At 30.3% G+C, this 15042-nt stretch overlaps 1 protein-coding gene across 6 annotated transcripts in view; it reads left to right on the plus strand.

The window, feature by feature from the left end:
* Positions 1 to 15042, plus strand: part of LOC145334062 (uncharacterized) — a 104601-nt gene that overhangs the window by 58817 nt on the left and 30742 nt on the right. For 2 of the 6 annotated variants that reach the window (XM_080179339.1, XM_080179340.1), the window contains exons 20-21: positions 1460 to 1560; positions 4115 to 4163. The exons of 1 other annotated variant lie outside the window; for it this stretch is intronic. In XM_080179339.1, the coding sequence (XP_080035465.1) occupies positions 1460 to 1560; positions 4115 to 4145 (132 nt within the window). In that variant the 3' untranslated portion in view covers positions 4146 to 4163. Of the gene's footprint in view, positions 1 to 1459; positions 1561 to 1849; positions 2837 to 4114; positions 4164 to 15042 lie in introns of those variants that run through there. 3 more of the 6 variants (XM_080179344.1, XM_080179345.1, XM_080179342.1) reach the window with 2 other exon arrangements.

Consider the following 15042-nt stretch of genomic DNA (forward strand, 5'->3'; position numbering starts at 1 on the left):
AACTCTGGTTTGCTGCATTGCATTAAATCAAAATATTAAACTTGTTCACAATACACCTTCTCCAGGCAGCACTAAATATATGGGTTTTTTTTGGCCATGATATTGTAGACTTTCTTACTTCTTTATTTTATACTAGCGGCTTCGCCCCTAGCCTCTAGGGGCTTTGCCAAAATTTTTCGTGTGCTGCCAATTTATGTGAAGTAACTGCCTAAAAACTATTTTTTTTTTGGGGGGGGGGGGGTAATATTCATTTTTGGGGAGGTTGGGGGTGTCCTTCCCCCCAAGAAAATAGCTTAAAACCACCACAGGAATACCCTGAAGAGTAGAATCCAATCAGTTCAGTGGTTACTACCAAGATTTTAAGCTTCAGACGGACAGACATAGTACTTTGTATTATAGATAATCATGTGACTAAATCAATAAAAAAGAAAATAAACAACTAAACATTCTGATTCCTGTTTAAAAATCATTTTATGGACTTTTTTAGAAAATATTTTTTTTTGTTAATAAGATAATGTTTTGTTGTTCTCCTTGTGAACACTTTTTTGATAATATTCTGATGGTGAGTATTTGTAATAAAATATGATATTAGTGCTTCATTCATGTTTGATCTTACCCACAAGACAAATGAAATTGTCTGGGATGGATATCAGAAATTAGCGGATAAGTAAAAAGTTTACTAATTTAAGTTAATATGAAAGGGTATATTTGTAAGATTGGAAAAATTTTCTACATAAACTACTAAAATTACCTTCAAATATATTTTGTTTTAAGTTTTCTTAAGTTACTGGATTTAGCATAGATATACCTATGTCTTTCCAGTTTTTGTTTTTATTCATTTATTAACATATTCATTTCTTCCTGGGATCATAGTCAGACAATATAGGGGAGTCATCCTTTGTGTATAATTGATTAAACTAATCTTTTACATATTATATATCTAAATAGAACAGGAAGAAAATCAAAGACAGGAAAGAGAGTTAGGTTTACCCTTTCATCTAATTAAAGAATTAAATATTTAGGTCAGACATGAGGAAGTAATTTGATTAATTAGGATTTTTTTATCTTTTAGTTTTGATTAACAAAAGATTTTACAGCTGATCTAACATCCTGTTTGTAAGTTTGATTTGCTGTGCTACTTTTGCACATAAATGTACTTGTGTTTTTTATAGATCCTGTATATTAAACATACAAAGTATACTTTTACTTTATTCACCTTGACTACAAAAGTCTCATTTTTTTATTAGATTTTCACCAGGAACATATAATATGCATTTACTTATAATATGAGTATTACTGTATGTCTACAAGGAAAAGGCTAAATATGAATACTGAATAGAGTATTCTCAGTTAAAGAAATTAAATACAATCTAAATTAATGTTTGAAAACCTATAAATGATAACTCTAGAATGTTGTCCAAAACACCAATCAAATTTCCAATTTCATGATTTTTATTAGGTTCCTAATTACAAGCGGACAATCTGCAAGTCCTGGGAGGACACTGGATCCTGTCAGTGGGAAAAAACCTGCATGTTTGCACATGGACATAAAGAGCTGAGGTAATTAAAAAACAAATAACTCTATTCTTGACTTCTAAATTAATTTTCATTGTAAAAGTAAAAAGATAATCATACAATTAGTAAATTATGAAATCATAGGAAAATAACAAAAATTTTTAAATAATTAAAATTATAACATAAGTTAAAATTGTCACAAAACCAAATAAAGATATTTATAAGGTAGTAAGATAAAATTTTTAATGTATAGTCTTCCCCTATAAATATAAATCTTGACATTAAAATATTCATTAAAGAACTAATGACACAAATATTAACTATTTTTTTCCAGGAGAGATGATAATCTGTAATAATAGAAGAAGTTTCTTGCACATTTGGCTTCTAGAAATGAACACAAAAAAATAAAAAAAATAATTCTATTTTGTATTTGTATGATGATAAGTATTACCAACTGTTACCCTGATAATTTTTCATCAATTTCAATGCTGGATTTCTTATGTTTTGTTTATTAACAAAAATAGGCATCACAAAACTAAAATATATTCACATGATTAAAATTAAACACAAATTTTAGTTTTTTTTACATACCTAATATTAAAATAGTGAAAATTACACTGTCAATACAAAATATTATTAAAAAAATAAAACTTAAGAATAAAAGAAAATTATAAAAAAATACCTACTACTATAATTTTTAAATTTTTGTTTAGGGCTTTTTGATTTGTATAAATTAATCATTTATTTTAAATTAATTATATTTTTACCTCAAATTATTTTTTTGGCATATTCTAAACTTTACTTCAATACATTATAAATTAATTTTTCTGCATCTTGTTATTTTTGAACCATATTATAAAATATAGAAACTGTACTGGAATACTAAATGTTCTAGATGCAGTGTTTATGGTTCATTTCATTTTTATTGGTAATAAAATGTCTCTTTGAAACATTTCTTTAGATGGACCAGAACATTATACAAATATTTGGCCAAAAGCAAAATTCTCAATTTGTTTTTTACTTTACTTTTTTGATTTTTTTGCACTTTGTTTAATTAAAAACACATAATAAAATCACTATTCATTGAGCTACATACAATTTACTCACTTAAAACCTTTATAATTGTATAAATTATAACACAGCACCCCTAAGTAGCATCAAGAAATATTTCCTAAAAATATATTAAGAAGATAATAAATAATAAAAAAATTATGAATTTGGAATAAATAATAATCTTTATGTTTCTCAGGTGGGCTGCTTTCCTTAATTCATTGTTTATTTTCATGTTTTAAACTTTATTCAATAAATCTTAAAAATATAATCTCAATGAAAACAAATTTTCTATAGAAAAAATAATAATATTTGAAGTCGAATATTTGAACACATGACTTGAAATAAAATTATTCCTTTAATAAATGAGGGCTGATGAATATCAAGAATAAATAAATTTACCTGTAACTGAAGAAGAAAACCATTACAAGGACAAATGAGGTAAAGCTATTTGCAGGTATGTATAAAAAACTTATAAAATTATTTACTAAATTACTACATACAATTTGATTAAATATACAATGTCTTTAAAAACTATATGTAAATGAAATGTTTTAAATTATTTACAACATACAATTTTATTAAATATTACAACGAATTTTAAAAACTAGCAGAAACACCTATTTAAGTCATAAATATATAAAAATAACAAAGTTTGGTTTAGAACCTTTTACCAAGATGTTCATGAAATATGAAGTAAACCATTCATAAAATTGATTTCCAAAGTTACAAATATCTGAGAAGGGCTCTGATGTGTGACACAGCCTATTGTTACAACACAATTTATTTTCTTCAAGAATATTATGCTCTGACAGAGGCATAAGGATTTGAATATGAATGTGTGTGACATTCATAGGGATATAATGTGAGATCATATGGATCATCAGATTGTCAACTTTCTCTCACAAACATGCATAATAAAAAATATAAAGGAAATTATTTGATATAATTTATGTATGTATATTTTTTGATCAAGTATGTGCCCATACTATACCCAAACATGGGTATTCCCTTTCGTGGCAACGCCCCTTAAGGGGCGTTTCTTCGTATTTTCACAGCAGCTTTTTTCCCCTTTCTACCCCCTGCGGGGGCTCTTACCCTGCGTGGCCAATTGCCTAACCCTGCGGGACACTCACCTAACCCAATATAACCTGACCTAACCTAAAATAACCTATCAAAACCAATTTTCACAATACAAAGGGCTTTGCCACGAAAGGGACTATACCCAAACATTGTTAGGTATTTTAGATATCTTAATATATTAATAATGGAAAACACCATTTCATTTTAAGAATCATTTATGCTATTCTAACACTTATAAAAACCAATATGACCAAAATTTGACAACTTAACTTTTAACTAAATGAATTACATCCCAACCCTAAGATATGAGAATCTATTCAAAGCATTCTTTCTATTCTCTTTTCAGTTCTATCAATCAAGGTACATATTGAGACATCTCTGTAATTTTTTTATCAATTTAAATATTAGATTTCATATGTTAAGTTTATAAACAAATATATGTAGTATTTTGATTTTATATTTTCAGTGAAGCCTTGGCCATGGATAATCCACAGTAAATCTTAACTGTAGTAAAGGTATGTATTTGTTTTTTTTTTAAAGCGAAGGTTTTCTATAATTAGGGTCCGTACGTCCGTCCGTCCGAGATAGTTAGCTTTTATTCGTTAATTAAGGCATGTTAGATCTGTCCTATCAATTTCAAACTTTGCATGGTAGTAGTTAGGTACGATTTAGAAAGCGTAGCAACTTTATAATCGTTGCCAGAATGTCCGTACGTACATGTAGTAAGACAAGTCCTGTATATTGAAATAGTATGTGTGCTTTTTGAAAGCGAAGCTTTACTATAATTAGGGTCCGTACGTCCGTAACGGATAGCTTTTTTCTTTTTTTACGCATGTTAGAATTGCCCTATCGATTTCAAACTTTGTATGGTGATTCCTATAGTGGTTAGGTACGATTTAGAAAGCGTAGCAACTCTATAATCGTTGCCAGAATGTCCGTACGTTCGTTTAAACATGTCGATTTTTAACTTTTTTAGTAACAATTTTTTATGTGATAAAAACATCCGATTGATCTGATTTTTTGATTACTGATTCCTATCACAATAAGGTAATTGAGTTTAACTATTATCTTTCTTCCATCTTGATAAAGGCTTAAGTTATCATGAAAACTAATCATCATATGTTAACTGAAACTAAGATAATTGATACTAGCAGCTGCGCACCTAGCATCTAGGGGATCTCCTCGGAGAGATATGGAAACGCAAAAAAAACAGCCTAAACCATACCAAGACCATTTATTAAAATAAAATAGCCTAAGACCATCTCAGGACCTATAAAAAGCTTCAATATAAAGGAAAACCATATCAGTTCCGCGGTTGGCAAAAAAAGCTTACTACTTTATTTAATAGGATTTTCAAACATGGTGTACTTTGTTTCCACTCAATGTACTGTCAAAACTTCAAGGGAAAATAAAGTATAATAATTTTTAAAGCCAATTTATATTATCCATATTATGGCTGGGCTGAATTATGTATTTCTATTAGGGTGGGTCGATTTTGGACATTTTTATTAGAGACCAAAGCAGGGATCTGCAAATGATTTTTATGAGTATAATAAACCTCTGGATTATTTAAAAATTTGCTTAAAACCGCTGACGACCAGACATACAATTGTATAGCTATTTGTAAATGAAAGTCAAAATTTATTCACTGGGCTCCCAGGAAAGACATTGAGGAGTAGAATTAGGAACTTTTGTCCGTTTCAAAATATCTCGTTCCTAGCCTGAGAAAGACCTCTACAAATTGGACAATTCTCAATAAACCTTTAAAAATGGTGAATTTTTAAAATCATTTCTAAGGCCAGGAACAAGATATTTTGAAACGGACAAAAGTTCCTAATTCTACTCCTTTGGCCATTTTATAGGAGCACCATGAAGTCTAAATTCTGATTCATTAAATTTCTTACCCTCATTTACAAACATCTATAAAATGTATATTTGGTCATCAGCGGTTTTAAGACTTAAGATAATTTTTAAATCATCCAGAGGTGTATTATACTCATAAAAAGCACTTGCAGATACTCGCTTTGTTCTCAGATAAAAATGTATAAAATCGACCCACCCTAATTTCCATGCATGTGTGAAAGGATAATTTATTGTGGCTTGGTGAGGTGTATAGTTACAACAAATAGTTATTCTAACATTTTTCTTTTAGGTTCTTTTTCTACCTTAACCCCCCCCCCCCTCTCCTTGAATTCACAACTTTTTATTAGTATCAAGTTTTATTGAGATTTGCTTATTGGTTGGGGTGTTCAATTCCTAGATTTTTAAGTTTTCATGATTTTCTTTACTTCTATTCGAGATAGACGGCTGATATTTTTAGGGAATTAATAAGTTCACATCCCCACAAAGCTTCATTGGGATTTGCTTATTGGTTGAGGTGCTGGATCGATTCCTAGATTTTCATGTTACAAGGTTTCGTGATTTTTTGTTTTATGTTTTTTTTCTGAAACTGGTCTATAGTTCATTTTTTCCGGATATCCATCCATAATTTTTGAGTTTCACTAATTGTAGTTGTTAAATAAACTAAGTAAAAAATTCCTATAATATAAAGTAGTACATTTTTTGTCTGAAGCGTAAGGTCTCTGAAATTGTTGGTCCAAATAGTTTTAACTTTTCAGGAAAGATTTATAATTGTCTTGTGCTGGTTTTCCAGACCTCGCCCCCCTCCCTTCCCCTAGGACAAAGCAACTAGTAACTAATAAATTGTAATTTTTTAATATATGAATCATTTTCATATTTTGCCTTTTTCTTTAAAAGACGATAAAGATTCGCTTTTTTGAGATTGAACATGATTTGAGTGGAGGGAGAGGCCGGGGGGGGGGGGGAGTTAATTTTAAAAATCTAGTGAAAATATAATTTTCTCACCAAACATGTGTATATTTTGTGTTGGTGGGTAAAGAGCATAATTTATACTTATATTCATACAAATAGTATCATTTATTTTCCACTTTTTGTGTGTAGCCTTTTCCTCTTCAATATAATATTAAGCTTCAATAGGTATGTATTTTATTTTAAGAGTTTGACTTGGTTTGAATATTTGGTGAACAATACCTCTGTTCCTACAATATTATTGTTAATAAGTTTGGGAGGGGGAAGGTTGATTTGTTTAAGTCATTAACATAAAACTTGAAACTATTTCAAACTGCAAGGGGATTCACACACTTAAACTTAACTTTTTTTTGACCAACTAAGAATTTTCAAGAATTATGTACACTTTTTATTCCTGTCATAAAAGGGATAGTTGCATTAAATGCACTTAATAAGTTTGATTGCAAGCACAAGTTACAATAATGCCATCTGACATATATAATTTTGTATTTTAATAAATAGCTATTAATTAGGCACCACCAAAATAGTCATCATGCCGTTTGTGTGAAAACAGTACAGCCATTCAAGTTGGATATATCCAAAAGAATTGATTTTCAAGTCTTTATATTTTTTAAACTTCCTAGCAGAAAATTGAAATTCTTTCAAATATATGTCCTATAGATGTAGTATAAACTATTGAACAGAAAAAAATGCAGTTCACTATTTTCAAGTTTAAATGCACTTCATGCAACTACCCCTTTGTATTTTATTGTGGTTATGGTTTTATATCAGTTGAATCATTTGCAGTATTAGTTTTACATACACACCTTCATCAATATTAAGTTAACTTGGATTCTCCGGCAATGTTAGTGTTTACAATGCCAATTAGAATTTAGAGCAGTTATCAAATTCAAGTATTATGTACTTTAATATGGGAAACTAGGTTAAATTTAACCAGCATACTTATCTGTCATAAGCAGGAAAAAAGGTTAGGTTACGTTTAACATAGAGTTTCTGAATAAAACTCTTAACTCAGTATAATTTCTGTTTGTCTGTATAGAAAATAAATACATAACATTTATGTACTAAATTGATGTATTTGAAAGGCCTTATTTTTTTCATACAAAAAAACTTCCTTATTCTATACTAGTGACTATATTTCAAGTTACCAAAAATAACCTAAAACAGCCTTATTGAAGCTTTCCTGAACAGGAGAACTCAATCAGTTCAGAAGTTATTGAAATCTTAATCCTTACTTATCATATGATTGTTATAAAAATCAATTAATTCTTTAGAAAGTGTTCTAAAAGTCATTTGATATACAAATATATATATAACAGCAAGTTAGTTGGATTATATGATTATCCTTTCACCCCTGGTTACAAGATGGCATTATTGGGATATATATGAGACAATATGTTTCCTGCAGCAAGCCAGATGGTGGTCCACATACATTATGTCAACTTTCTTACAACAAAACTTTCTTTTTTACATGCAATTGCCTAGGGTTGGGCCGGATACCAGATTTCTGGCTGATTTCAAATGTCGGATATCCGGTATTCGGCCTGATATTAAAAATAGCATTAGAAATCAGCCATATACCCGGTGTTTGGATAGTTTCAATATCCGGTATCCGGCTGGGAATATTGAAAATTGCTGGATATCCGGCCCAACACTACTATTACCTTCAGGTACAAAAAATCTATGACAATTATGTTCATCATTTGTCAAGTTTTAATCCTGTTTTTGAAATGTAGAAAGAATAGAAAGTAACGTTTAATCTTAAGAAATTGTTTAAGTCACCTTACCCACCATTTTAAAGTTTATTTTCTCCTACTGCTTTTTAGAAATAGACTGAAAGTATTTATTAAGAACACTAAATAATTTTTTAATTAAACAAATTCTTAAGTTCATTTTTACAAGATAGTTTCAGAGACTGTTGCAATTGGTAGAATCAATTAAGATTTGGGTCAATTATACAAATTTCCTGGTGAATCGATATTTCATTTTTAATTGGAAGTAGATATAGAACTTGATTTTTCCTGGAAAATTGTATAAAAAATTAAGACTTAGTCTGTATGAAGACAACATGAGTAAAAGGTAATAGAAAAAAATGAAATATGAACTGACAAGGAAAAGAAATTTGAAAATGTAAATATAAACAGTAAAAACTGAAATATATTTTTGTGTTTATGTGTTTTATTTATTGATGACACATTGCTAAATAAGATTTAATTTAAATATTTTTTCTCTTATTAATTTGAAACCGATCAATGGAATTATTTAGAATCGGTTCTCATCCTTACGAAAAAACTATGTCTAGTATCGTAATATACCCAGTTTTCTACAAATACAAAAAATGTACAATCATAAGATTAAAACTAGTATTTGTAGCCCGTGCCTTCGGCATCTCGGGGCTAAAAAAAGTTTTAAATCTTATAATTGTACAATACATTTTATATCCGCGGAAAGCTGTTTATAATACGATGCGTTAATAGTTATTTCTCGCTTCGTATTAAAACAGCTTTCCGCAGATATAGAAAGTACAATTATAAAATTAAAACCAATTTTTTAGCCCCGAGGTGCCGAAGGCACTGGCTAAAAAAACTGGTTTTAATCTTATGATTTTACCTTTTTATATTCGTAGAAAGCTGGATATAATACAATGCTAGACATAGTTTTTTCGTATGGATGAGAACCGGTTCTTATCCACCGGATTTGAATGAATACGAGAAATGACTATTTCATTTTTTGCTGCCTTGTGAGCTAGTATGACCTGAAATGTGCAGCTTCTGAATCCCACACCACCATTTTTCCTCATTATCTATCCGGAATCTAATCAATTTTTGTCTAATTTCTCTTTCCTATCCTCAGTTTAACCCGAAGATCCCCACCGACCCCCCCCCCCCCATATCCAACCTACCTTAGTCTTACACTCATTTTTGCCAGGGAGGGAGTGGATTTTGGGCTATTTATTACACTAGTCCCCAAAGTATTATAATTAGTTTTCTTATTTGTTCAATTAATAACTTTGGGGACTTTGATTAAATTTTGATTGGTTGGTTTATGAAGTTGAGTGTCCAAACGTTTCAACCACTGTTTATAATTTAAAGGAGGGGTAGTTTTGTTTATCATCATTGGGGAGGTACATCAATTTATTCCATTGTCTTATCCATTTAGATCTCTGCATTTTTGCCCTTCCCAAACTGCACCAAGTCAAACATAGGAATCTAAGGATTTTTACCAACATTATTCTCAAAGTTACTTCTCAGTATTGCTTTGAAACTGCTTGATATCCGGTGGATTAGAACCGGTTCTCAGCCATACTGAAAAAATTATGTTTAGCAACATATTATATTGATTTTTCTACAAATATAAGTATGTACAATTGTAAGAAAACCATATTTTTAGCCTGTGCCTCCAGCATCTCGGGGCTAAAAAACAGGTTTTAATCTTATAAATGTTCATTTTTACATCCGCAGAATGCTGTTTATTATACGATGCTATAAATAGCTATTCTACAGAAGATTGACGTGATTTTGTGTCTTCAGCAAGATCTCTGAAACATCATTTATAGTAATTCTTCACTTTTGGTCTTTAAGAATGCTGTGTATTGATCCGTTATCAGTTCTTTTTTTCTTAAATAGATGTCCCTTAAAATAATTAAGATTATATCTTCTTTCTATTTTGATGAGAATAAACTAAAATATTACACCCTTTAAACTTTTAACATTCTTGTATTTCTATCCTTTGCAGCTGGGATGAGCCTATTAAAATTTAACCTTGTTTCTCTGCTCACTTTCACTACCTGCTTCTCCCTCTATCTATAAATGTATAAGTATAGATGTATATTCCAGACAACAACCTCATCCATTTATAAATGGTTAAGTATAGATGTATATTCCAGACAACAACCTCATCCATTTATAAATGGTTAAGTATAGATGTATATTCCAGACAACAACCTCATCCATTTATAAATGGTTAAGTATAGATGTATATTCCAGACAACTACCTCATCCATTTATAAATGGTTAAGTATAGATGTATATTCCAGACAACTACCTCATCCATTTCACTATGGTCTATTTAAGGGGTTTAGTGGAAATTTGGTATAGCTTTAATCAAATTTAAATATTTACACTTCTACCAGTCCGAATTCATTAAAATAAAAAGTTATGAGTAATATATTACATTAGGCAACTTTTTAATGTTGGTCATGTATAGGTGCGTGCACAGGAATGTGATTGGGGGGTAACCAAAAAGGGGTGATTTTTAAAATATAATTTTTGTTACTTCTCTGTTATTTTTAAAGATAATTGAACCAAATTTTTAACCTGATTCAATTACTACCCTAGATAAACGATTATTGATAAATAATAGGGATTTCCCGCCGAAACCGCCGTCTACCGCCGAATTCCGCCGTGTTATTTTCCTACCTCATTTGGCTAATTGGAGTCAATAAAAAAAGTGATATATTTAAATAAAAGTATTATAATACACCTTTTACTATCCACTTACAACTGCTTTTTAATATTTATAATTTATTTAAGAGAGGTTAGGTCGTTTTAAACTTAAAGAAAATGAATATTGAGACTGGATAATCGAGCTTCCCATTAAAGATATTGATTAATTTTTTTTTGTAAAGTATCTTATGTGTATTTTTCTACTTGTATAGTTTACCATTATAAGTATCTATTTAAATTTAGTACTGTCCCTCAAGGGCCTACAGGGGCCAACACCGCCACCCCCCCCCCCCTTTTCTACTACCAAACCAGAAGTTAAAATTTTACTGTTTTTAAAGGTATTATACTGAGTTTAAAAGGAAAAAAGTATTCTCATAACTGACCAAAATATTTTTTTGTATCTATGCTCCCCTCCCCACCCCCCCCCCCCTCCTATCTAACTAAAAATAAGATAACCATCATCAAATTGATATCAAACTAAATTAAATTCATTTTAGAACAGTAAAGAAAAACCGGTAGACCAAGTAATAGACTAAAACAGTATTTGAAAGCTAAATCATAACATATCTTACAAAAAAAAAGACAGAAGAAACGAACACATTTACTCTTTGAAATCTTAATCTTCTTAGAGTTTTACAGACAGACGAGGGGACCAAGTGAACTAAAGAGTAGGTGCTTGTTGGTGAGCTTAACCATCACCAAAAAATCAGCTTTCTTACAAAATAAAACTGCTTAGTAGATCAAATTTTCCCTACAGATATCTTATGTCTGTAAGAGAATTAATAACAGTCCGACGGACCAAATAAATCTTACAGTAGATGGTTGTTCGTACAGATAATGTTCATAAAAAGATTTTCTTTCAACCGTCTTGAGTCGTAGCAAAGAAAGTCACGATGTTTACATATCGATTCATACAGACTGACGGACTTTGCAAATTTGAAAGTAGCTACGCTACTACAAAATTTATTTTCGCACTTTCCTTCTAAGGACTAGAGTTGCAAACACCTTCCCTAAACACTAAAATCAAACAAGGATGACAACATCCATAAAAGCAAAGCACTAAAACGGTAGGACAAACAGACTTTAACACTTGTATAGTGTCAGAACTGAATAATCATAATATAATAAGCAAAATTGTAAGTAAATTTATTGAAAAACTGCTTGATACAGGATAATGATTATGAACATACTTACATTTTTAGGACTTGATTTTAGAGTTGCAACGCTTATAATATTGTACTTTGTTGTCCCAGGAATCAGTATACCAAAAATCAGACCAATCGGATAATTAGGTCGCATACAAATTTGTTGTTAAAAATGTAAAAAAAATCAACATGTTTAAATTGGACGTACGGACATTCTGGTAATGATTATAGAGTTGCTACGCTTTCTAACTCGTACCTAACTATTACAGGAATCACCATGCAAAATTTGAAATCGATAGGACAATTCTAACATGCCTAAATTAACGAAAAAAGCTATTTAAAAAAGTAAAAAAATCAACATGTTTAAAATGGACGTACGGACATTTTGGTAATGATTATAGAGTTGCTACGCTTTCTAAATCGTACCTATCTACTAAAGGAATCACCATGCAAAATTTGAAGTCGATAGGACCATTCTAATATGTCTAAATTAATGAAAAAAGCTATCCGTGACGGACGGACGGACGGACGTACGGACGTACGGACGGACCGACCCTAATTATAGAAAAGCTTCGCTTTTAAAAAGAAATGACCTATATGCAATAAATGTTTTGTTTTTTAAAATCTGCGGGCGGCGGCCTTTTTTGCGGGAACTGCGGGTAAGTCGCGGTTTTCCTTTAAAATTATTGTTCCTTTTAAAAAGTTTTACTCAATTATCTTTAATAGTAATGGAATAACAGAGAAATTAAGATTGCTGTTATGGTTTGTAATTCCCCCCCCCCCCCTCAAATTTAGGTTTTACAGGCAATTTTCACATTAAAAATTTTTAAAGTTGCGCTACCGACCCCACTCTGGAAACTTCACTTAAAGTTGTATTATATTCTCAAAATTTAGAATCATAAATGGTTTAGTATGGGGTCGGTAGCGCAACTAGGAGTAAAATGAGGAAAACTAATTTTTTTTGCTAAATTTTTCAGTAAAAAAATGACGAAATTTTTTTCATAAATTTACTTTCAAAGCATAAAATTAACACTTTTAAGGTAAAATATATAATAAAAATGTTTTAATTTATTGATTTGGTATATATATTTGTAAAGAATATGAACGAAATTAGTTTTTAATAGATATTTATGCAAAAAAAAATTATTTTTCACATCTAGGTAGAAAATAAAAAGTAGATTTTTGACCTTCAAAAAATATTGATTTGACCCAACTTTGAAGTAAAAAAAAACTTAGTTCCAAACGTTATTTTTTCTTTTCCTTGTCCATTATGCATGGGCTGGGGTTTGTAAATCAATAATATCAAGTTTAAATAAGAAAATTTGATCATGACTTTTTTGCCAAATTTCCACCCTTAGACCGTTGTGCATTTATAAATGTATAAGTATAGATGTATATTCCAGACAACAACCTCATCCATTTATCAAGGATCCTTGAGGTAGCAGACGAAAATAATTTTACAAATAATATTATTTTTCTCAATTTTTACAAGCTGTTGTCTAAAATTTTCAATGATTTAGTTAGTTTCTTGGATTAATGTTAGTTTTATAAGATTTACAGATAGCTTTCAAAATATTTTAAACCAATGAATATTATTAAAACGAATTTGTTGGAAAAGAATTAAGAGCATTTACCTAATAATCATTTACTGAATTAGATTTCTTTGCAATATATTCAATATATCAGCTGACAAACAAGATGATCCAATACAAAATCAGAACAGGGTATTCGCCCTCTGCTAAACTTACATAAAGGTTGTTCCCTCTATTCTTTTACTTTATTTCTTCTCTCTGCTAAGGATTATATTTCATGGATACATTTTATGGAACTGCATCCTTTATTATATTTAACCTAATATATGTAAGCAGGGGATGTCTTGTGTGCTGTTGCAAATTGACAGGGTAGGGGGCAATAACAGTTAAAATATTATAAACCTTTTTCTCTGCCCCCTATTGACTACAAGCCACCAGAGTGGTAACTTAAGAGATTTTTTGTGGGGGGAGGGGAAAAGGTCCATTTTTATTAATGGCTAACCAATTGAGTTGTCTGTTGACTTGAAGACATAGTTGAACTGCAAAAGGGAACAAACTTCAGAATGCAATGTTGCAATTTCAGAGTGAACAAGGCCTATATCCTATTACATGGATTATTAAGGTTCGTAGTCCCTGGACAGGTTTTAAGATATTTTATCTTTATATATTAGTTTAAGGTGTTTTTAGTCTCGTTTTCTGCTTTTCCTGCCCTGTCGAATACAACCTCTAGATGCTTGGGGCGCAGCCACTAAAGTTTCATAAAAAATAACAGCTATAATTGACATCAAAATATGCATCTTCAGTTCAGTAATTTTCCCCCTTAAAACATTTGCAATGATACTGTTGATAAGGAACTAAAACTCACAATATTGTAGCAATTTTGATACAAAAACTTCTAGGTTTTACTTTAGTTCATCTTACTTATCATCTGATTTGAAAGAAAATTAGACAGTAATGAAAAAAAAAATTGAAGAACAATTTGAATGGTAAAATTTAAAAAGAAAGGTTTTTATATACTATGAATAAATTTTAAACTAACTATAATAGGTCTTAACTTAACATTCTCAAAAACTCAAGAGAATAACAAGATTAATGTTTTCCTTATTCTGTTTAATGTCCCATAAAAACTTTCCCCCAGGACAAAATTTTAACAGGTGTAAAACTTTTCATTATGAAAATTAGGTTACTAAAAGGATTTAAGTTTTTTCCCTCCACTTTGCATAAGGTTTATGAAAAGATTTAATGGCAGGATCTTCTTTAGTTAAAACGTACCCCTATTTAAAATTCTGTTTTAGAAATAACTAGAATGACAAAGATGAAATTAGCAAAGCTTTTGTGTGGGTGGAGCCATTGTTTCTTAGTGTTAGGACTTAAGCAAAAATTTTGAATTGAATGATTCTTTTAAATGTTAGAGGAGAGGGGGGGGGGGTGACTAAGGGTCCA

Source organism: Acartia tonsa, chromosome 12 (genome assembly GCF_053477335.1).
Source record: "Acartia tonsa isolate MP-2025a chromosome 12, ASM5347733v1, whole genome shotgun sequence".
Taxonomy (NCBI): Eukaryota; Metazoa; Arthropoda; class Copepoda; order Calanoida; family Acartiidae; genus Acartia; species Acartia tonsa.